This window comes from Ptychodera flava, chromosome 21 (assembly GCF_041260155.1).
Source record: "Ptychodera flava strain L36383 chromosome 21, AS_Pfla_20210202, whole genome shotgun sequence".
NCBI lineage: Eukaryota > Metazoa > Hemichordata > Enteropneusta > Ptychoderidae > Ptychodera > Ptychodera flava.
In genome coordinates this window covers 3,530,258-3,552,919 of record NC_091948.1, presented here as the reverse complement: position 1 = coordinate 3,552,919, position 22,662 = coordinate 3,530,258, and the positions used below count along the sequence as shown (strand labels likewise).

Sequence of the window (22,662 nt, the reverse complement as noted above, 5' to 3'; positions counted from 1 at the left end):
AAGAATATAGCAATTTTCGACAGCATAAAGCAATGCACTAAATACTATTTTTTATACAAATATTTTCCATGACACTGCATCTTTTGGCAATAGCATAGACCTAACAGCTACTCCTATGGTCGACTGCTGAGTGTAAACAAGACTTTCGGACAGGAGCCCTGCAGTGTCTAGATTTGTTTCAGTACAGAACCAACATGGATTAGGATTAAATCACACCCAGAAAATCACTGTGGTTTGCGCAAACATTTGATTTACAGAGATTTTCAATGCACAAGGGATCATTTCTTGTCTGAGTTTTCAAACAAAATCTACAAAAATTACGTGAAAAGCGTTCAGATTTCAAAACTAAGCGCTGTAGTTTAGAGTTGATGTATGACGACAGCATTGGTGTTTTGTAACTTTCTTAACGAAACAAACTCAAAAAGCTAGATTTTCTGGAACTTTCTCCTGTATTGCTTGGTTAGAGGCATTTTGAATATTGAACGTTATAGCCTGGCCATCTTGCTCCTTTTTATATTGCCTTCGGTCCCTTTACATACCAACTGTCCAGCTTGTCAACTCTTTATCGGCAAGTGTCCATCGTTATATTGTTAATGACCAAATTTAAATGGCGACGACAATTCATTTGTCGATAATAACACTGTTTGTAAGCGTAATACTTTGTAGTTCAAAATATGCTATGGACACAAAAATCAGTAAATCTGTTTTATGATAAAACAGAAGACTTTGTCACACCTTACAGCTCGTTGTCCTTTGAAATTCGACATGATAGGGGTATACTTCTAGTTATCATGAAAGGCCTTAGACAATTTTCATAAATGAAAAGATTATGACTTTATTACTTGACATTGACGTAGATAGTGCGAAATGAAGCAGTCCTGCCAGAGACCAACAGCTGTTTACGTAGCTTAAACTCAAACGTCAAATATTTTCAAATTGGAAATTCATGGCTAACTTCCATCGATATTGAGTCTGAGGAAAGAGATCGGCACGCCATAGGGTTTTCCGTAGTGGATAGTAGTGGGGTTTGCGCCAGAAATTGCCGCCCCTATCAGAGAAGCTGAGTCGAGTACTATGCAGAGTGAGGGTTTTCGGGTACCCCGACAAAAATAAATCGGCCGGAGCGAACAAACTTCCAAAAAATATCCCAATTTTCCCGGTTTTTTTATCTTGAAATTCACATTGGATAAACTTGCATTGAAGACTACGCTTATATTAAAGCATATTATTCACCATTTTGCGAAATATAGCCACCCAATAGGTCATTTTTGGATGAAAAGCCTCCACATGTAGGCAAATATTAATCAAATGAAAAACTAAGAGTATTACATTGTTTTTAGAAGACTTAGTTATGAAACAATCTTCCCTTGGCTAAATATTGTCCCCAAATTAATCGGACCAAAAAGACAAAGCATGGCATGTGTAAAGCTCTTTTATTCTTGTGAACTTGAGAGGCTGATGACCCAAGTTGCAGACAGTTGTTTATTTTGTTGTTTTGGATTTTTTTCTTCGGCCTGGAACAACAAAAACACGATCACTGATTCGAGGTAATTTTAAAAAATTGTAACTTGGAGGAATGTGCTTCGATTTTCGACATACTTGAAAAAAAAAAACATTAAAAGCGTTCAAGCTGCGTTTCAAAGATATAATCATTTAATTTAGCAAACCGAAGCTGTACAAAACAAAAGTGAAGACCTATATAAATACGGCTACTAGTATATCTATATTTTCATAGATCAGATGGCCCCCACATATTCCCCCTTGCTACACACGGTGGCATCGGAGCTTTCAGACTGGAGCAGTAGACAGCTTGGGCGTTATAGTTTCTAATTTTCATCAACAGCTTCGTTACGATGTCAGGCCGACAGGCAGACAGGTCGTGCTCTTCGTTAGGGTCCAGCTCGAGGTTAAACAAAAACAGCATTTTTCCTTTCTTTTCTTTCGGTGGTGGCGGTATATCTTCTTGTTGGCTGTGGTACTCTGGTGGCGTAACCCATGATCTCGGCGACCCTGTTGGAAGGGAAGGCTTTAAATATTACTTCTGTTCAACACCAACGGATTAAAAATAATAGTGTTTTCAAATACATCGTCTCATCTCTTTACCAGATATGAACTGTAAATGCTCACGTGTTTCATTATATATTGAAGTTATGTGTAAATTTGAACCTTTGCCACATGTTTGCAACTTCATTGAAAGTATTATGATCAACATAATGAACAATATTCACCACAGATTAACTCTATAGGTCATTAAGTATTCAAATACGCAATTAGCTGAAATAGAAATAGTTAATTTCTTTGACTGCTGTCATTGTATCACCACTTTATAAAGCAAGTGTAATTGCATGCCTTCGGTCAAGTCCTTCAAACTATATATTCCAAACTTTGAAAGCTCATTAGATATGCAAACTATAAATTAGCTGACACGAAAACTTAAGTGCGGAATGACTATCAATATTGGTATAACCTGGTATAATCATCAATGTACATAGCATGTTATGCCAACTTTGATCAAATAAATCCAAGTATATATCCCTTATTAGGAAAGTTCATTAAATACACAAATTAGGAATTGGCTGAAGCAAAAATGCTTAGGCCCTAATGCCTTTCAATAATGTTAGCCTACATAATAGTATCTTTAATGTACATAGCAAGTTTTATCAATTTTGGTCATGCAAATTCAAATATATATCCCTAATTTCAAAAATTCATTAAATATGCAAATTAGGAGCTGGATGAAGTAAAAAGCTTAATGACTTTCAGTAACGTCGTATCATAGTATCTTTATGTACATAGCAAGTTTCGTCAACTTTGGTCCAGTCAATACAGATAAATATCCCTGATTATGAAAGTTCATTAAATATGCAAATATGGAATTGGCTAATGTTCAAATGCTTAATGACTTTCAATAATGTTCTATCATAGTATCTTTAATGTACATAGCCAGTTTCGTCGACTGTGGTCTCCTCAATTCAGATAAATACCCCTAATTAGGAAAGTTCATAAAATATGCAAATTAGGAATTGGCTGAAGTAAAAATGCTTAATGACATTTAATAATGTTCTATCATAGTATCTTTAATGTACATAGCAAGTTTCATCAATTTTGGTCATGTAAATTCAAATATATATCCTTAATTTCAAAAGGTCATGAAATATGCAAATTAGGATTTGGATGAAGTAAAAATGCTTATTGACTTTCAGTAATGTTAAATCATAGTATTTAGTAGATTTAATTAAATATGCAAATTAGTAATTATCTTTCACGTCACCCCTTAATAACTTGCACAACTGATATATCTTGATGTGATCAACATTTGTAGCAAATCTCATCAAATTGTGTGCAGTCGTTCTCAATGTATATCCGTTTTTTCTCAAATCATTAATTATGCGAATGAGCAAAAAGTAAGCAAGCCACACCCACCAAAAACTAATCAGTTCTTGCCATTTGCAAACTGAATCTATGTACCAGATTTGATTCTGATCTGATGAGCCGTTTTTGAGATATTGAGCACACAGACAGACAGACAGACAGACAGACAGACAGACAGACACACAGACACACAGACAGACAGACATCGCTGCGACATATGCTCACGTGTGTCAACACGTGAGCAAAAAATGGTACGATAAATCTCATCTACTCTGCGATCTATTCAAGTCAGTTTGGCATGACAAAATGCTTCTGTTGCATGTTATAGTACAATGTTATTTGCAGTTGTAAATCTTCCGCGATTTATTTTACAAAAATTGATCGACGAAATATTCTAAAAATATTTAAAACATGATTATTTTACTGACTGTGTTGTCCCGTGACGAGTTTCCATTTGCCAACGATGATGGCAGCGTTCCGTGCGATATCAAAGATATCGTTGGTGTACCAGGCCTCTATGCCTTTGTCCCTCATGGCGATATGTGGACTGACATGTAAAAGGAGTTCTTTTCTTGGTGATGGTACGCCAGCACTTGGACAAAAAAGCGTGACCGATAGATAAGAATAGGGTCAAAACGCATGATACTTGATATTTTTCCAACTCAAACCACGTTTAATATAGCCCAAAATCACCCAATAAAATTGTAGACTATCTAAGGGTATCTTAGTTTTACGGCGTGATACATTGACCACTGAAACATCAGTAACTTTGAACATCTGCAGGTGTTAAACCTCATGTGTGCATAGAAACGTACTATACAACTCTTAATGCTTTCATTATATCTTATCGGCAAATACCTGATGGTTTCCCAAACATTAACGCCATCTAGCGTCAGGCCCGCGACAGTCCCACCGGCGAGGTGAACAAAGGTCGGCAGCCAGTCTGTCATGTGTATCATGTCATACGATGATCGCCGAGGTCTGGCTATGAGGGGACTCGCAACGAAAGACACCACTCTGACTCCTCCTTCCCAGTAGGTACCCTTGCCGCCCCTCAGGGGCCAATTCCGCCCTCCTGTGTGAAACTGGGCGCCGTTGTCTGTTTTCGAGATGTTGAAAAGCGTGATAAGAATGACAAAAACACTCACTATTAGGGATTTTGAAGCGGTCATCATCGAGGTCACGCTGTGACCAACTAAATGATTACTAGAGCATAAGCTTTCAAAGACCTGTAGTCTCCTTCCTCAGATGCATGGACGGGAGTGAACAATTGAAGCAGAAAGCCACAGAAATTCAGAGTGATAGATGTCCACGTGCACGAGCAGGTATAAGTATAAACAAAAGGGGAGTATAGGTGTGAAACTGAGAGTTATTTGTAGTATAACAGAAAGCCGTAGTCCCGGTTGAGTCCCATGTGAGCACAGTCAAGATGATCAATGATCTTCAGCTCATCTATTTCGCGTTCAGTTTTCAGAACACCTGTTTCCATTCATCTGTGTTTTGATACTCTAACTTGTCACCTCCTTCGTTTAATAATAGTTAATTAATAGTTTTTTTAAGCAATAATTCTCATCAAAGATGACAAGAAAACCCCCTCATACTATATATTTTCAAAAAGCAGAAAATCTTAAGTAAGATAGCAATAGTTTACTCGAAGAACGAATGATGTATATATTTGGGGTAGAAAACCTAAATTTTGGTATTAATGATAAAATTAATGTAAGTCAAAAACTCGACACTATTTTCTGAAATTGAATATTTCACTTGAAACAAGTATACGTACAAAAAACCGACTATTTCATTTTGTATTATCTATCATCATTCTAAAATGGCAGAAATTAAAAGACTGACACTCAAAAACGTGATAAAAATCATGATAAGCAAAATTAAAATTCCTGTTATTCAAAATGTAAGAACGTTTTTGCCGATTAAACAAAATAGTAAAGAAGATAGTGTGAAAATTTCGGAAAATCTGACCCAGCCAGAGTGGAGCTAAATTCTTTGGAAATCTTGGATTTGTGAGAAATGAGAAGCTAGGAAATCGGGTGGCTTGCATAAATTGCATAAATTTACACCCACTCCTCTTCCACCCAACATATGACTGCTTGGCAAGCTAAAAGGTAACCAAACCAATATTTTAATCTTATGTCAACATATTAAAATTGAAATCAATGCATCTTTGCAAAAAAGTGATTTTGAGGAAGATACGCTGTGTTACGCACAGAGCCACCTTAACTCAGTATAAAATAAAGGCTACGCCATGAAAATATTCAATTCAATTAAATACAAAGTCGAGATTTCAGACATTCCTTTCTTATAACGATATAACAAGTTGGCTACCAAATGTTACGTCAATATGCAACTGTTGCTTAGAAATTCATCAAAGATTAAAAATACGATACTCATCAAATACGATAAAAATACGATACGATAAAAAATACGATAAAAATACTATATTCATCAAAGATTTTTAAAAATAATATCTATTATTAAAAGAAAGATGTTTACATGCTGTTAGCAACACTGCTTCTGTGCGCACACAGATTACCTTTTAACCTTTTAACCAGATTCACGACAGTTTTCAGGTTCAAAAGGACTGAGGAAGGCAGTTTAAAATCATGAGGAATTTTTACGATATACTCGGCAATAGGAACTCACAGGACGGTAGCTTGATGAAGCATGGGTTTCAGTGAAAATTAGATTTTGTGGAGCTGAGAAAACAGAGTTTTGGGAAAGTGCATCCTATGATGAATAAATATTCTGATACATTGCTAGACTGCTACGTTTTCATTCTGAAAAACTGACTGAGTATTATTGAGGCTGTGAAAATGAAAACGGGGAATTTATCTGACTATCTTTTATTTGTATAAAACTGTGGAGCATGAGTAAGTTCTCTGCAAAAAGGCGCACCAGTCTTACAGCGCCGCTATTGGTGCAGCGAGGAATTTTGTCACAGGTTATTACCAATTATTGATTTTCAATTGGATGACAATATAAAAACAAGTGCACTGCTAATCCTGTATAGTATTAATTGTGTGTGGGAAAACACTGACAACGAGCTCATTTAGTCATCTGTAAATTTACGGTTAGCGAGTAACTGTAAGTAGTAAAGTAAACGTGGACAACTGGGATGAAGTAAGAATTTTTACACCCATTTTATTCATTTATCTACATGAAGCGAAGGAAAATTTAACCATCCATGTAACTAAAGTATAACCCTGACCTATATACGAACTCACTCACGCGCAGCAGTGCATTGTCCTGAACTAAGCGGGGAAATTCCCTGCTGAGCATGTTTATACACGTTCCGAAGGTGTACGGGAAATTCCGTGTGAGTCATCACCATCAAACTAGCCTATATAAAGGAGCCCCGTTGTCAGTCCGGCCGGCCGCGGAGTCTAGCTGATGTTGAACACGAAGTTCCTATCGGGGCGAACTTGTTCACCCGATAGATAAAATTTTAGTAATTTCCTCTGAACTTAAAATATGACGGAAGACCATTACTTCAAATAATATGAGACGTTTCAGATGAATGGTACTGATATCTAAAGTGTTCACTCTTTTATCTCTACGTACAAATGTAGTTCCTAAGTCGTTCTCTATTCTATTCCCACCAACAAAACATTCAATACTCATTTCCCCTCCCCGATCTTTATCAATACTTATGATAATATCACAAGTTGTTCTGTTATCTGTTTTCATAGCATAATATCCAACCAAATCGTCAAATTCATCTCCAGTAGCTAACTTTACACATCTAATGAGAACTGTACCATGTTGAAGTATTTTCATATTATCAGTCATCTGTTGATTTACAGTCTGTAAAGTGAGAACAGCTGCCTCATCACCGACACTTTTAAGACCCAGTTTCTTTAAAGTTGTGTCCCAAATAATCTAACTGGAACTCCGCTAGCTGTATACGAGCAATAATTCTCCCCCTCGTTTATCCACCTTCTTAGTGTATTATCTGCCTTCATTATTGTATTAAGAGGACTAATTTTAAGTGAATCGGTATACCAAGAAGTGCAATGTATGGATTCGTAGGAGTAAGCCAACTACGAAAATCTAACAATTTATATTTGTTTACATTGCTATCAAAATAAATCACATTCGGAGTTCCTGGTGGTTCAGCAACACCTCCTGCAATTTCACTATCCAATATATCTAAGATGTTACGCGGCACATTATAAGGCATGAATTTCTGACTATCCCCATCCCATGTCAGAGCAAAAGAGTAGGATCATTCGAAGCCTTTGTGGCGTCAATTACAGTTTCATCAATGTCTTTAAGTTCGAAAATTCTACAGCATGTTCGTGGGGTGGCGCCGCGGCATTGGCTAAAACGAAATATTTTTCGCGGTCTTTATAACGAAGGACGTAATCCTTATTATGATTAGCAGCCATCTTAGTATTATTGTTAACTTTAACATCACTCAGATCTTCGAGCTCGAGATTTTGCATACGAATTGTACCTAGACCGAAGCCACTTGGATCAGACATACTCCGTAGGGACCTATATACAGTGAAAATTAAAATAATACCTTGTAATATACATACACAGTCATGGCTTCAGCTATAGGAATGACAGTTCTCGGTGCTGTATTAAATGCAACGGCATTCACAGGAGGAAATATTATCGGACAAAAGCTTTCTGGGAATGGTGACGCTCTTATTGAAGAGAAGGTCCGACATGATAAAGCATTAGAAAATTTGAACATGATCGCAACGTCTGGTCAGAAAAAAGATTACTCCAGGCTGACTGGGAAAGAGAAAATCAGGCAAAGGATGCACATGCTGCGGCAGAATTAAGAGATACAGATGCAGAAATCCTGGAAGAAGCAGAAGCGGTGCAAAGCAACTCTACGTCAAGTCCAGCGCAAGCGTTAGCGCAATTCTCAGATTATTATCAACCCAGTCCTGAGCAAAAGAAATATGAAATGATATATATTGCTGGAGGATTGGTCGTGGGATGGTTTATCTTCCGATAGGGTTACACCGGCCCCGCTTCGGGACTACAATAATTCAATACAAAAGCTAATTGGCCAGTTATTGAAATCGATCATGTTCCCATCCTGATCTGTTATCCAGATACGCATTGAATTCATGTAATCTCCCCCTTTTCTCAATGGCATAGAAATTGCTCCGTTTTTAAAATCGTAAGTAACCTTTTCACTTATTTCTCTCGTATCCCGGATGGGAAGTATTTGTAAACAGTTTGATACTTTCCCCTGTATGTATCCTCCGGAGGCACCCGAACCAAATGAAACATAATTTCCAGTAACATCGACTACATCTGAATGAACTATATATTTAGTGACTGTTAAAAAATCCACTTTCTTCGGACTCATAGTACTTTTTATAACTGGTTGTCCTCAGGTTTATCTGAAAAACCAACTACGTTGGCAAAGCTACCTGTAGCATTGAAATAAACTTTAACATCTTTAGCCAAAGTTAGAAGAACGTGGTTTGTCGGCAGATGTTTTTCAAAATTAATTTTTTGCTTCAACCCGATTGCTTTGTTTAACGTATCGATATTGTAGTTACCTGGACGTATTGATTTAGTCTTCTTCGGTTGGTCACCTTCTTGATATTTTATTACATTATTCGTCGATGTTATGTTATGCCATGAATTATATAGTCCGCACTCTAGCAGTCTTATCTTCGTAAACTGTTTCGTGTCGATACAAGGGTAAAAATTAACAGTGACTGGTTCACCTGTTTGGCTTTCAATCCAAATGATCATCGTTGTACGTTGTATGTATATATTACTAAGTATAAATGTTCGATGAATATTATTATTATTCCGAAGGTGCCCATTACGAAGTATAAGGTTCTGCAGGAATAATATTTTTCTGTTCAAGGAGATCTTTGGTTGCTACCGCGGCAGCAGTCGCACCGCCTAATTTTGCCAATCGAGTCAAATTTGGACGACTTGGATCGCCAACCTCTATTTTCAGAAATTTGCTGGAGATCATAAGATATCCCATCGCAAGTCCTGCGTTACAATACCATCGTACATTGTGTTTACAACTGTTTTAATATCCATGATTGCTGACTAGTATATAAAATAAAAAATAAAAATAAAAAATATGGGGAGTTAATCCATCTCATACAATGTAGAGGAGCTGGGTCCTCCCTCCCCCCCCCCCCCCCCCCCCCCCCCCCCCCTGTCGGAACTGTTCCGGATGGAGCTGCTACGTGCTCTGTTTTTTTTTCGCTTTCTGTGGAGGATCTTTCCGGACGGAACAGGGGTATGTCGAGCACGCCCCCAATATAGCCCTAATGCAGTCAATGAAACTCCCACAATTCCTAAAACAAGATAACATTTATTATACCAGCGTGAATTATTATCACACTGTTCTTTCATTGTAGGCGGTAGGTCTGCTACCGCATCGCTCCCCCCTCTCCCCCCCTCCATTGCTTTTAGTTTCTTCTCCCTGTTTTGCCTGTTCCATTCCGCTAATTTCTTGCCCGCAGCAACTCTCCCTGGATGCTTCGTCGGTAACGTAATTTTCTCTATGTTGCGCTGTGTCGGTGGTAGAGTCGTTGTTTCCGTTTGCGGTGTGGGCTCCGTCGGCGGGGCTTCTGACGGAGTCCCTAGCGGAGCCGTTTGCTGAGTCGGCGAAGTTGAATCCATTTATTTCAGGTACTATATTAAACCCGATTTTTTTAAAATTTAAATGTTTACCCGTAATTAAACCGGTGGAAATTAGAGCAATCAGGGGCCCCCATGTGTACGCTATCCGTCCTGATAATCGTTTTATTTCACTGTTTAGAATAAAATCCTTTTTAAGGTCAGTGGCATAGTTATCTCGATCATCGATTGGAACTACCTGACTTATTGCACGGGCTCCTAGATCTATGAAACTTTGAGTGATGGTATCACTTATAAGAGAACTGTATTTCGCTTCGTACATTTTGAAGGCTTTATCCACCGTTTCATCTTTCCATTTTTCTACGTCAGCAACTGTAATCTCCTTACCAAAAAATAACTTGCTTTGACCACTTGCGATGACACAGAGTATTTTTTCACGTTTTGTCTCTATTATGGATTGATTATTGTCCGAAGGCGCTGAAGGTGCCGAAGCCCCTTCGGAATGCGCTGCCATATTTGCCGCTGCCGATGACTTTATTAAATTCTCCATTGTTTGCAGTATGTTATCTATTCTTACTAAAAAATAAAAAATTCGTTTAAACCTGAATCCGAAATAAAGTATTAACATAGTCTGGAATGTTAGTACCCCTAACGTTCCGACAGGGATTCCGAGAAATTCTCCTCCATTTAAATCTATCTGTATATAGAAACACGAATAATGAGTACAGACCTATTCCCAGTTGCTTTTCAATTGAATAAGACGAGCGTACCGACAGTACAGCATGCTGATACCCCCCTTCCAAACCGGACGGGGGAATAAAACCTATTCTCATGGACTTAGAAATATATGTAACGCCGACAGATAAATTTACTTTTCATCCACGGGATGTGTTCAAAGATAACGTAATCACTCATCGATCAGCGAAAGAAAGTAATGTCTGGCTGGGCAGTCCAAAGATGAAATACTGGGACCAGCAACTGAATTTCGCTGTATGGTGTAGCACTACTGGTTGTGGTATATCATTCACCCATCTCTTCGATAAGAAATTTCCTCCGCAAATACGATCATTCTGCCGTTTCCATGTATACTTTACAATACGTAGGATCCTTCATGAAATGGGCGTTGCACTTCCAGACGATACCCCCACCTTCAAAGCCGGCGACAATCCATACAATCTCGTCCAATATGAACTTCTATGTACAGAATTTGGAAATATAAGTCCAACGAAGTCCGACTTTCGTTATCGAAAAGGTCAAAATAAAGGTCTTGGTTATGGTTATGAATATTACACTAATCGTGGGCCTGTTCGACAGCCAAAAGCGATATACAACGGTCGGGACTTTTTCCTCTCCGCCGACGGAGGCGTTTTCTATACACATACCATTTTTGGAAAGAAAAAACATGTACTGTCCGACAAAGAACGACCGCACTACTATTTCTTCCGAAATGATGGATCGGAGGGACAATACAATAGTTTCATTCCTCTGACAGGAGACTCGGGACTAACAAAGGCCGGTCTCGCTCGCCTCAATGAAAGCCTTGAAGCCTACGTATATTGCATACTCGGCGCACAAGCAAATATTCGCAGTACCATTGTGGGCGATACTGGCAGTGCAGAGCAAGTCCGAAAAGAATTCGGTGTTCTCCTCGAAGATGAAATTCGTAATACCGACAAAGTAATTAGTTATAGGCGATATCAAGACACAATAATGATACTGGCGTCAAACTTGATATGGCAGTCTCACCAAATTTACTTCTCTTACCGTCTGAGATGGTCATCCTTTCGGGCCCGGCAATCTCGGGTTATAATAATGAATTGCAATACGCTACAGAATCTATGGTGTTCGGGGTGAACGGTGATATAAACACGGAAGTTCGAGAAAGTGCTGTACACGAGATGGAAGGAGGAGGGGAGGAGGGGGGAGATCCTGTGAAGTGGCAGGACGAGCCCGGAGAGTCACCTCACAATGACACGACTCGGGGGCCTCCCCTCCCCTCCCCGGAACGGGCAGCATCTGCAGACCCTATTCACGAATATGGTAAAATTGGTTTGTTATCTTTAGCAATATTCATTACTATTGTAGGTACTGGAATAAAGTCACTAACTATATAGTTCATTCAGATGCTGTCGATGTGACTGGGTTTCATCTAACTCGAACCAGTAACTTAAAAGAACTAGAAGAGATTCATTAATTTACAGTATATAGATCCAGAGGAAATGTCAATATACGTAACCCCACCATTCAACATGATTATAACTGGACCGACATATTCTGGCAAAACAGAATTTATGTGGACCTCCTCACCGGTCCGTACTTAAGGAAATTCGAATATGTGATATTCATTTGCCCAACATTCATGAATAAATAAGCGTATAATAGAAGATTCATTTTCACCGATGATAATGTGTTTATATTTCCAGTCGGACTCGATGCAGTGGATGATACATTAACCTACGTGCATAAAGAATGGGCTGGAACGAACACTTTAATAATCCTCGATGACTGCGCCTCGTCCAAAGATATGAAGAAGCGCAGTAACGTTTTAGTCCAACTTGGTTTCAGCGCAAGGCACGACGGATTATCTGTCTGGGTTCTGACTCAACAATATACTAGTATTAGTAAACCATTCAGGGAAAACATACAGATGTTAGTACTATTTTACACACCGAACAAGATAGACAACAAAACTATTATAAAAGAATATGGAATGGAGGTGTCAGAACAGGAAGCCGTGGGCCTAATCAAGCAATTGAAAAGTAGGCCATTCAGTAAACTAGTATTTCGTTTACGGAATCCGTACGACATAAAATTATTCGTATAATATAGCAATTATGGAAGCTGAAGCCGAAGGCACCCCCGAAGGTACTCTTAGAGAATTATATTACAACCCGAAAACTGGTTTTGGAGGTGTACAAAAATTGTATGACGCAGCACGGGCCAGCGGACTCCACGTCACTAAGAAAGAGGTGAAGGACTGGTTAAAAACTCAGCTAACTTATAATCTACATAAACCGGTACCTCGTTCTCATGCTACGGGCGGCCGACGCGTTTTTGTAACATCGATAGACTCACAGTGGCAAGCAGACCTTGTGGAATTCCCTGCAGCATTCGCAAAAGAGAATCATAACATTCGATACATGCTAACAGTAATCGATGTACTCAGTAAATATGCCTGGGCTAGGCCAATACAGTCAAAAACGGCCGATGACACTCTGAAGGCACTACAAGATGTGATTAAGAAATCTGGGAGAAGACCCGACAAACTTCAGACAGATGAGGGGCGGGAATTTACTAATCAGAAAATGCAGGGGTGGCTCCAGGAGGTGGGAATTCACTGGTTTCACACCTACAGTGACAAAAAGCTAGCGTCGTTGAACGTTTTAATCGGACCCTCAAGACGATGATGTGGAAATACTTTACATATAAACAGACACGTTCCTGGCTCCCCATTCTACCACAACTTCTCGAGAATTACAACAACACCGTACACGGAAGTATCAAAATGAAACCCAGGGACGTAACAGAGGAGAACGATTGGCAGGCATTTTATACACTATTCGGTCCTGAGTTGGCAGCCGGGGGAGTTGACCCTGAATTCAAGCCGGAGAAACGGGTTCGAATTACAAAATACAAGACCACTTTCAAGAAAGGATATTTACCAAATTGGACAGAGGAGATTTTCGTAGTTTCAAAAGTTGTGTACGTAGCTGGCTTGGGAACACCACCAGTTTACAAAATAAAAGATCTGAATGGAGAGGAAATACTCGGCACTTTCTATTCTGATGAACTTCAGAGCGCCCGGGGAGCCGACGCTGTACAGAGTAGAACGAATTTTGAAGACGAAAAAAATTAGAGGAAAGAAATATTATCTGATAAAATGGAAAGGTTATCCAGAAAGTTTCAATAGTTGGGAGCCGGAGGAAAATGTTATTAGAACTTCGTAAGTTCCTGTGCTGGTACTACGTAAGTACTTCGTAAGTTCCTGTCCATGGTACTTGTCAAGTACTACGTAAGTACTAACGTAAGTATTTACGAAAGTTATTCAATAAGTACCATGGAAAAAGTCTTAATTTCTTGAAAGCCGAAAGTGTCAGTTTACCACCCCACTTCCACCCCCCACCTGGCCAAGTATTTATCATGTACTGTCGTAAGTAATGTTCACTTACTGCATCTTTTTCGGCCGTATGTGGATGAGGTGGGGGCCCCTCAGTTCCTGAACATATTAAGTTTGCAAGATCTTCAAAACGACTTCTCATGTTACCACAGTCCGTTCTTTCGAGTCCCCCTTTTTCAGCTTTATCGATAAGTTCTGGTTGAAGTATAATGTACACAACTGACATGAGCCATAGACAAGTAACTTCAAAGTCCGGTGTTACAGAACCGTAGGGTTTCATAATGTCAAGTGCTCGTAGGTCAAACGAAGCATTATAAGCACACACAGATTCACAAGCGTTAAGAAGTTTGTGTAGGTTCTTTAGTGAGACTCGAGGTTGTTCTAGTTGTTCTTGACCAGGTGGGAAGTACGCTTTTTCAAGTTCCTCCTCCTTGAAACCGTCTATTAAAAATCCCTGGCTGCCGCCGCTCCATGCAATTCCAAAGTCAAAAGCTCGTGGATATTCTACTGGTCCGACTGTCTCAGTATCATTGTTGGATTAAGTATATTCTTGAGAACGAGGGGGGTAAGAGCGTTCCGAATTACCAAACATGGAAGTCTGTAGTCGTGGCAAATTTCTAAGAAAGTCTGTTTGAACTTATTGTGAATCTCTTCTAGTTCTTCTAAGGCGGTACCGGTGATTTCGTACGACCTGGCTCGAGTCAACACATTCCGCCTGCAATAATCCCAAGGCATATCTTTGAATATGATAATGAAACTGGGTAAATGGTCAAATGCTCTAGAAACAATCTTTTTTTCTTCCGACTCCGTGGAAACGCCCCGGATTCGAGAAAAAGTCAGATGTTGAATTATGGAAGAGTCACAAATAATGTAGTGTTCTGAAGGGAGGGGGGTTTCCTCCCTCCTCCTCCCAGCCTGACATTGTAAACTAAGCGTATGTTCTATAAACTGGTTCTGAAAATCAGCAATCGAAACGTGGGTGACACGCCCATTATAAAAGTCGGCAATGTTGCTGGAAAAACTAGTGTCAAATTCTGGTACGTGATACGGATCCAAATTTATTGCATCGTAACTCTTACCACTTCCAGTTGGTCCATTTATGAATATGTATGACATTTTAGTATACTATATCATAGAAAAAAAAATTTTTTTTTAAATTATTTTTTATTAAGATATATACGATAAGACAATGACAATCCTTTCTATTTCAACTGCAATAAAAATACTTGAAACCGGAGAAAACATCAAAATTGATGATGGAGGCAAATTAGTATTTGGTGAATATGTAGATCCTTTCATATACGTAGACAGTGAGCTAGAAGTAGTTTTCAACATCGGACCTAAATATGGTTCTAAAGATCCAGCTACATGTGATGGGGTGTGTGTCAGTTGGCAACTGAGTCTTCAAAAGTTTACTGATTTAATAATATTCCGTACCCTAGGTGAAAGTTTCGATGCATCTACTGCTAAAAGTTATGCTCTAAGCCTGGCCGCTCACTCCAAGAATACTACTGGATTTTACAATCCATCTAAAGTGTATCAGAAGCGAGGGAGCGGGGCGCAGCCGGGCATGAGGTATTTTAAATTTCAGTTTAAAAGAGGGAGAGGGAGAAATCACGATTTCGCTACATGTATTGATATGGTTCAAGAAATTGACTGCGGTTTTAAAACAGTGAGCCCATTGCCAGTCCGAGAAAATCCTGCTATTGTACCTCGTAATATCAGGAAAGGTAGTAAGATAGAATTCTTAGCATTTAAACCGCGCTTAAGTAAGAGTGCTCTTTCTTTCACTGTTGAGAGATTAATATTTTGTGCTGCGCCTAATAAACCAGAAATTCAAGATGCGGAAGAAATAGTCGACTTAGAAAGATTAGGTGAGATATATAAACAAATAAATGCTGACAAAAATATTTAGTGGATTTTGATGACCTATCATAGAATAATTATTTTTTCATTTTAAAATTTTAGGATAGTATATATCATAAAGATTATTATGGCCCGTCGATTACATACAGCATTCAAGGGAGCAGTTTTACAAAAAAAATTTCCTGAAGTCAAGCGAGTCAAGGATATCGGGGAGCTGGTGGATATTGAAGGTATGGTCAAAGAAAGCCATTCGGAACGAAAGATGTACTCTGTTTATACTGAAATGGAAGTCAAATTATCGGATCCGAAAACTGGTAATACACAAAATCGTACATTGCCTGTTAAATTAAAAGATACATACACAAAAGATGTAAGAGGGGCGGATGTGGGGCAACAATTAATAGATCGCTACGATCGTATGCTTGATACAATTGAAAATGTTGAGGGTTCTGGTCTCGTTCTCGAGGAGATACTTAATTTTGAAGTAATTCTAGTAGAAGTTTTACTCGGGCTGGCCCGGGGCTGGGATTCAACTTCCCGGATGGTTAAAAATAAACATTGTGTTAGCGATCTTATTCTACCGGTGGGGGCTGAGAACTGTTTTCAATACGCCATCGTAGCAAGTTTAAAGTTGACCGACCCCGAGTTTCGTGAAAAGAAATGTGGTCAGGTAAGGAGAAAATGGAATACGTACGCCCCATTTATGGCTGACTACTGTTGGGAGGGAATACCCACGCCCACGCCCGCCGATATGACTGTATTCAGGCGCTTCGAGCAGCAAAATCCGAGCGTCAAACTTCAAGTATTTCAGATCTACGAGAATGATCCCGATCCGTCCGGCATAAATGTGTTATATAGTAGCTGTAGCGGAGCCCCTGACGGAACGGAAGGCGGAGCCCGTTCCGAAGGTGATAGGAATCAAATAGCAAATATCTTACTGATAGTTGGCGAAGCCCGAAGGTGCCACTTCATACCAATTACTGCGTTAAATCGCCTTCGTAATTCTCGTACTAATCGAAAGAATGAGCGCAGAAGGAAGTGTATTTGCCTGGTTTGTAAAAGAGGTTTTAAGTCAACAGAAGAATTAGAAATACATCAGGTGTACTGTGGAACAGACGACGCCCAGCCAGTTTTTCCTAAGGAAGTGTGTCAATTCGAAGGACATCGGAAGAAGGTCCCCGCCCCCTACATCGTCTATGCAGATACTGAGGCAATTATTGAGAAGGGGACTGGCCGGCACATTCCAATTTGTCTTTCGTATGTTATGGTGGAACGGGGGTGGGGACCTTCGGAACGAGGCCCGGGCCGGCCCACCGTTTATGGTAAAAGAACATTCACAGGTCTCTCCTGTGTTACAGAATTTCTAAAGGATATGAAAGAACGGGCCGAGTATTATTCGAAATCGTATTATTGGAAAATAATACCGATGAGGGATCCTTCTAATTACCGGCGCGACGGATGTGATCCAGTCTGTATTGCATGTGGAGAGCCGGCAGGATACCGAGTAGTGAAGAGGGGGGCGACTTTTTATTGCGAGGGATGTCGACCGTCGAGAACCATTCCTATCTACTTTCACAACCTCAAGGGATACGATGGTTCTTTTATTTTGAAAAAGTTACATGAAATAGATGAGGGTCCCGGACAAGAGCCAAATTTAATAGCTAAGACGAGCAATGGTGGAATTATGGGTCTCTCGAAAACATTTATTTTTAGTGGCTCAATTGTTGTCGATGGGAAGAGGGAGATAAAGAGACGTTTTTTTTCTATAAAGTTTATGGACAGTGCTCAGTGATGATGGGGTCATTGGCGAAGTTGGCAAAAACTGTGCCGGAGACCCAGGGGTGGACGGCGGCGCCACTTTCATACCCGGACATTCAAAGGGCGAAAGGTTTCTTCCCTACGAATATTTAGACTCGGTTGACAGATTAGAAGAGGAGGAGCTCCCGGAGAGGGGGGAATTTTATAGCGAATTGACGGAAGAGGGGATTTCAGAGTCTGATTACGAACATGCATTAAGAGTATGGGACGAAGTTGGATGTAAGACGATTCGTGATTATATGGAATTCTATTGTGAGACTGACGTTCTACTTCTTGCAAATATATTTGAAAATTTTCGTGACACATGTTTAGAAGCATATAAGTTAGATCCAGCCCACTATATGTCAGCGCCCGGCTTGACATGGGATGCTATGTTACTTTACACAGGTAATAAATTTGGGCTCATTCAAGATGCTGAGCAGATGAATTTCGTACAGAGGGGGATTCGAGGCGGTATCAGCCAGTGTAATATTCATTATTTACAGACAAATCATCCTGCGGCCGGCGCCACTGGTGGGAATTACGATCCAGAGAAACCAGTGACCGAAATAAAATATCTCGATGCAAACAATCTCTACGGCTGGGCAATGAGTCAGGCAATGCCTACGGCGGACTTCATTGGATGACGATGGAAGAGTGGGAGGAATGGGCCTCCGCGGGGCCCGAGACGGTGGAGCTGGCGGAGCGTGGGGACCTGGCGCCACCTTTCCACCAAGTTTTCTAGAAGTAGACTTAGAATACCCAGCCGAATTACATGAAGAACACAGCGATTTGCCATTAGCACCGCATCACTATGAATTTCCGAGGCAGGGCGGTCGACTGATTACAAGTGTGATGGATAGAGAGTCCTATGTCTTACACTACAAGTTGCTGGAATTCTATCTTCGGATGGGAATGAGATTGAAAAAGATTTATCGGGTGCTTGCTTTCGATGAAGCTCCATGTCTCGCGAAATATATTGACTTTAACACTAAAATGAGGACAAAGGGGAGGACAGATTTCGAAAAGAATTTCTATAAGCTGATGAATAATGCAATGTTCGGTAAGACAATAGAAGATGTTCGAAAGTACAGAGACTTTAAATTTGTTTCGGACTGGAACGGTACGGATAGTGGCCGTAAAAAGATTCAGAAGTATAATCCAAAGATGAAACATATAACTTTCATAACTTCCGAAGAGGATGGCGATTCCTGCGACAGTGCCCTACTGGAACTGAAAACGGATGAGCATAGATATGTAAAACCAGTTTTCATCGGCGCCGCAGTACTGGAACTTTCTAAGCTGCTTATGTATGAGACGCATTACAATTACTTTCGGGTCAAGTTCCCTGGAATACGATTAGCCTACATGGATACTGATAGTTTTGTTTACAGTGTGCCGATCCCGGATCCGGACGTAACTTTCAATGATATAGTCCGAGAAGATGTTGAAAAGAATGGTGAGAAGTCTATATATGATACTAGTGGGATGAGTGGGCCATGGTGGCCCCCAACTTTCCGAAGATTAATAAAAAAGTGATAGGTAAATTTAAAGATGAGTTGAATGGTGAACCTATTCTTGATTTTGTCGGCATACGCTCGAAAGTGTATGCTTTTCGAACTCCCGTTCCGAGACGAAAAAAATAAAGGGGTGAAAGATGTTTGTGTTAGAAAACATTTGAACTTTGAAGATTATAAAGATCTATTTGAAACTGGGAAGAAGCCGGAGCCGGCACAGTTTGTACAGTTTGTACGGAAAAAGGCTGGAGAAATCCGTAGTGAAAAGCGTAGTAAAATCATGATGGCGCCAAATGATATCAAACGTGTGCAGTTATATATCCAGACACGGGCGAATGGCTGGCAGAAACATGGCCGATAGGACGGACGACGGTCATGGTTACGGTTTAAAATTGTAAAGACATTAATCTACTATTTTCAATAGAGACTAGGGCATCACTGATAACATAAATGTGGGCAAATATATTATCATTGTGAGCATCATCGCCACCCCACGAGGCATCTTTCTTCAGGATCTCAAGTTGAATTCCGTCCTTTGTGTTCATTACTTTTAAACCATTTCCATGAAACTCAATATCTTTAAAGCTACGCAGATCGATAAACAGACAGAATTTATTCTTCAAATAATCGGCCTCATCTATATCAATTTCACACCAATCTTTATCTTCAGCAAAATACCGTCGCACCTCTCGCCAAAATTGTCTTGGTATCATCTTCTGAGCGTACACTTTATTTGCAATGCCTTCGATTGATACAGACACAGATTCAATGGAGGGGTTAAAGAAAAGTTCACTGTTCAGTTCTGTCTGATTCTGATTTTTAGTGAAGAGTATAGCGATACCTCTAATGCTACGTCGTGGTACATTTATATTTTCATTGATAACCGTGTCCGATTCTTTGAATGGGATTGTTCTAAAATAATGTATATGCTCGTAAAGGTAACTTTTTCCACCGTTGTAATAACCAGCAGTTGACCTCGCGAGATCGAGGTCAGAAATTGTCTCGTATTCCATTTGAATGTTTTTTAATTTATAATTGGTTGTAACAACCTGATTACTGACAAGTAATTGGGGGGCGGGTGCCAACGTAATTTCCCATTCAATATGACTCCCTAACGCTTTTGGATATGCAACTCCATGACCTGTTATGAGGGGTGAGTGAGACGAATAGCATATTTTGTTTTATATGTGTCGAAAAGTAACTTATCGCCCACGACGTTTTGATCTCCATCGGTCGAACCGCTTCTTAATTTTCTTAGATTTTCGTTCTGAATTCCGTACAGTGTCATGTTAGTTCTCTCCTTTTTATGTTTGAAGAGATCGCGATAACATTCAATAAGGTTATATTTATTCAAATCGAAAGTGTCTGACCCTCAAATGTGAGTTTCATACGCTCCACCAAATTTTTTGCAACATTTTGTACTACTCGTTATATTCATCTCCCATTACTTCGAGATCAAAAACCAGGTCGAAAGTATCTGGAACTAAGAGTACTCCGCTTTCTAACTTCGGACATCGTATGATAAGTGTCTGGCCTGGATCTGCCTCACTTGGATTATGAGCAATCACATGATGAGTTCTTTCTGACTTCGTTCCATTCGGTATTCGGTTGGTGAAAGTCGGTGATAATGTTCTATCGTACCCCATTTTCGTGTAATGTATATAGTAGAAGAAAAAAAGAAAATTAATCACATCTTTACGTAAATATTTCCGTCTGACTGAAAGATAAATCGATTGCCTGTGTCGCGAATCAATCGAAGAACCCAATATTCTTGGAGATGATGAGCCTCTTGGTCATCCTCAGTATCCTGGAATACAGCTATGAATTCTAGTCGCTTAAAGAAGTTAGTCTTTTGACATTCCTTCACGAAAGCTAAAATGTTATGATATAGATTATCATCTTTGAGTCGGACACCTGGATTTGCTCGAAGTATATGTCGATTTACCCGCCGAAGTTTGCACCATTCCAATTCGACAGAGAAACCAAACAGGTCTTTATTTTTAGAAAGAAACTTTGCAATATTCTTTTCACCAAACATGTTGATGCCGTAGGGGAGTGTCATATATTAATACATAATTTTATTTATAATTACTAATGTTAAACCAGTTAAAAATATCCATAGCTGTTCTCCAACAAATCCAACCACCGATCCTGCTGTTTTTAATAGAAAACTGACGAGGGAGCCGATTAAACCTGGTATTGCAGCAGCACTTTTTGCGGCCAATGTTTTTAACCATTCGCCAAATTGCTTTACAATTTCTTTCGCTTTTGTATATACTTTGGGTGGACCTGAACCAGACCCGCCAGTTCCTGCTCCTGCTCCTCCTCCTCCTCCTCTAGTCACAGCCAGGGCAATTGTTGATATTGTCATTCCAAGGGCAGTCAGTATTGCAGCGATTGTTATACCATTTCGTTTAAATAACTCTGTCAGCTTCAGTCTCAGTGACAATTCTGGATCGGAAATTACATCACGAAGAGACCTAGTCGTAGCTAGACTTTCACGTGCCTCACTGATCTTACCATGTTCGTATTCAATTCGATTGTCAACTTTAGCTTCTTTTGTTATGAGTTCAGCTAGTAGTTTCTTGGCTTTTTCTTTTCCTTGGGTGTGATCTTCAGGAATTTCCTTTAACTGTTTTTCAGCTTCTCTTTTCAATAGCCTTATTTTAACTTTTTCGTTGTTAAGGTCGCTAATACGCATATTCGCAATCCTTAATTCATCATTAATAGCTCTATATTCTGGGTTTAGATTGTTCCATTGTTCGATTTTATTTTCAAAGCTTGTATTTTATCTGCATTACCAGAAGCATCTTGCCGTAACTCTGTCAGTTCATCTTTGTATATACCCATGTCTTCTGGCGTCATCTTCTCAGCCGGTATTTTATCATTTTTCACATCTTCAGAATACAATGTACGACTCACATATTCGGGCTCTGCGCTGTCCCCCGTCTTACTGTATACTTTAGTTACAAATTCATATCCTCCTGCTTCTTTTTTTACTGTCTTGAGCGATTTAAAACCACTTCCTGAAATTTTTGATAGCCTGAGTTCTTTATAATACAGCTTTCCATACCTAATCTTTGCATTCAAAAATAATTCGTTTCGTGCTGCTTCATCAGTAATATTATTCTCGTTTAAGAATTTTTTAGCCATTTGTATTTTAAGTTCTACTCCAAATTTAGTCGAAGGATCTACCTGCGGGCTCCGCGCGCTTGAGCTATCCCGGTAAGGATCGACTTCTGCAAGGGCATTATCATCGTCTATAAAGAATGTTTCAGCAGTAGCGTCATCATCATTTAAATTTGCATCATCTAAACCCTGGAGTGGTATATCTTCTCCTCCTTCTGCCATATTGTATTTCTATATTACTACAATTATTTTTTATCATGCCTTACATAT

General features: G+C 39.6%; 1 protein-coding gene across 2 annotated transcripts in view; it reads right to left on the bottom strand.

Annotated features, from left to right (window-relative positions):
• Positions 1–1,370: 1,370 nt before the first annotated feature.
• LOC139121118 (arylsulfatase B-like) overlaps positions 1,371–22,662 on the bottom strand; it is a 60,717-nt gene continuing 39,425 nt past the window's right edge. The window contains exons 12-14 of one of the 2 annotated variants that reach the window (XM_070685766.1): positions 4,231–4,471; positions 3,801–3,964; positions 1,371–2,010 (exon numbers count right to left, since the gene is read on the bottom strand). In XM_070685766.1, coding sequence (XP_070541867.1) covers positions 1,730–2,010; positions 3,801–3,964; positions 4,231–4,471 — 686 coding nt within the window. In that variant the 3' untranslated portion in view covers positions 1,371–1,729. The remainder of the gene's footprint in view (positions 2,011–3,800; positions 3,965–4,230; positions 4,472–22,662) is intronic. The other variant, XM_070685767.1, reaches the window with a different exon arrangement.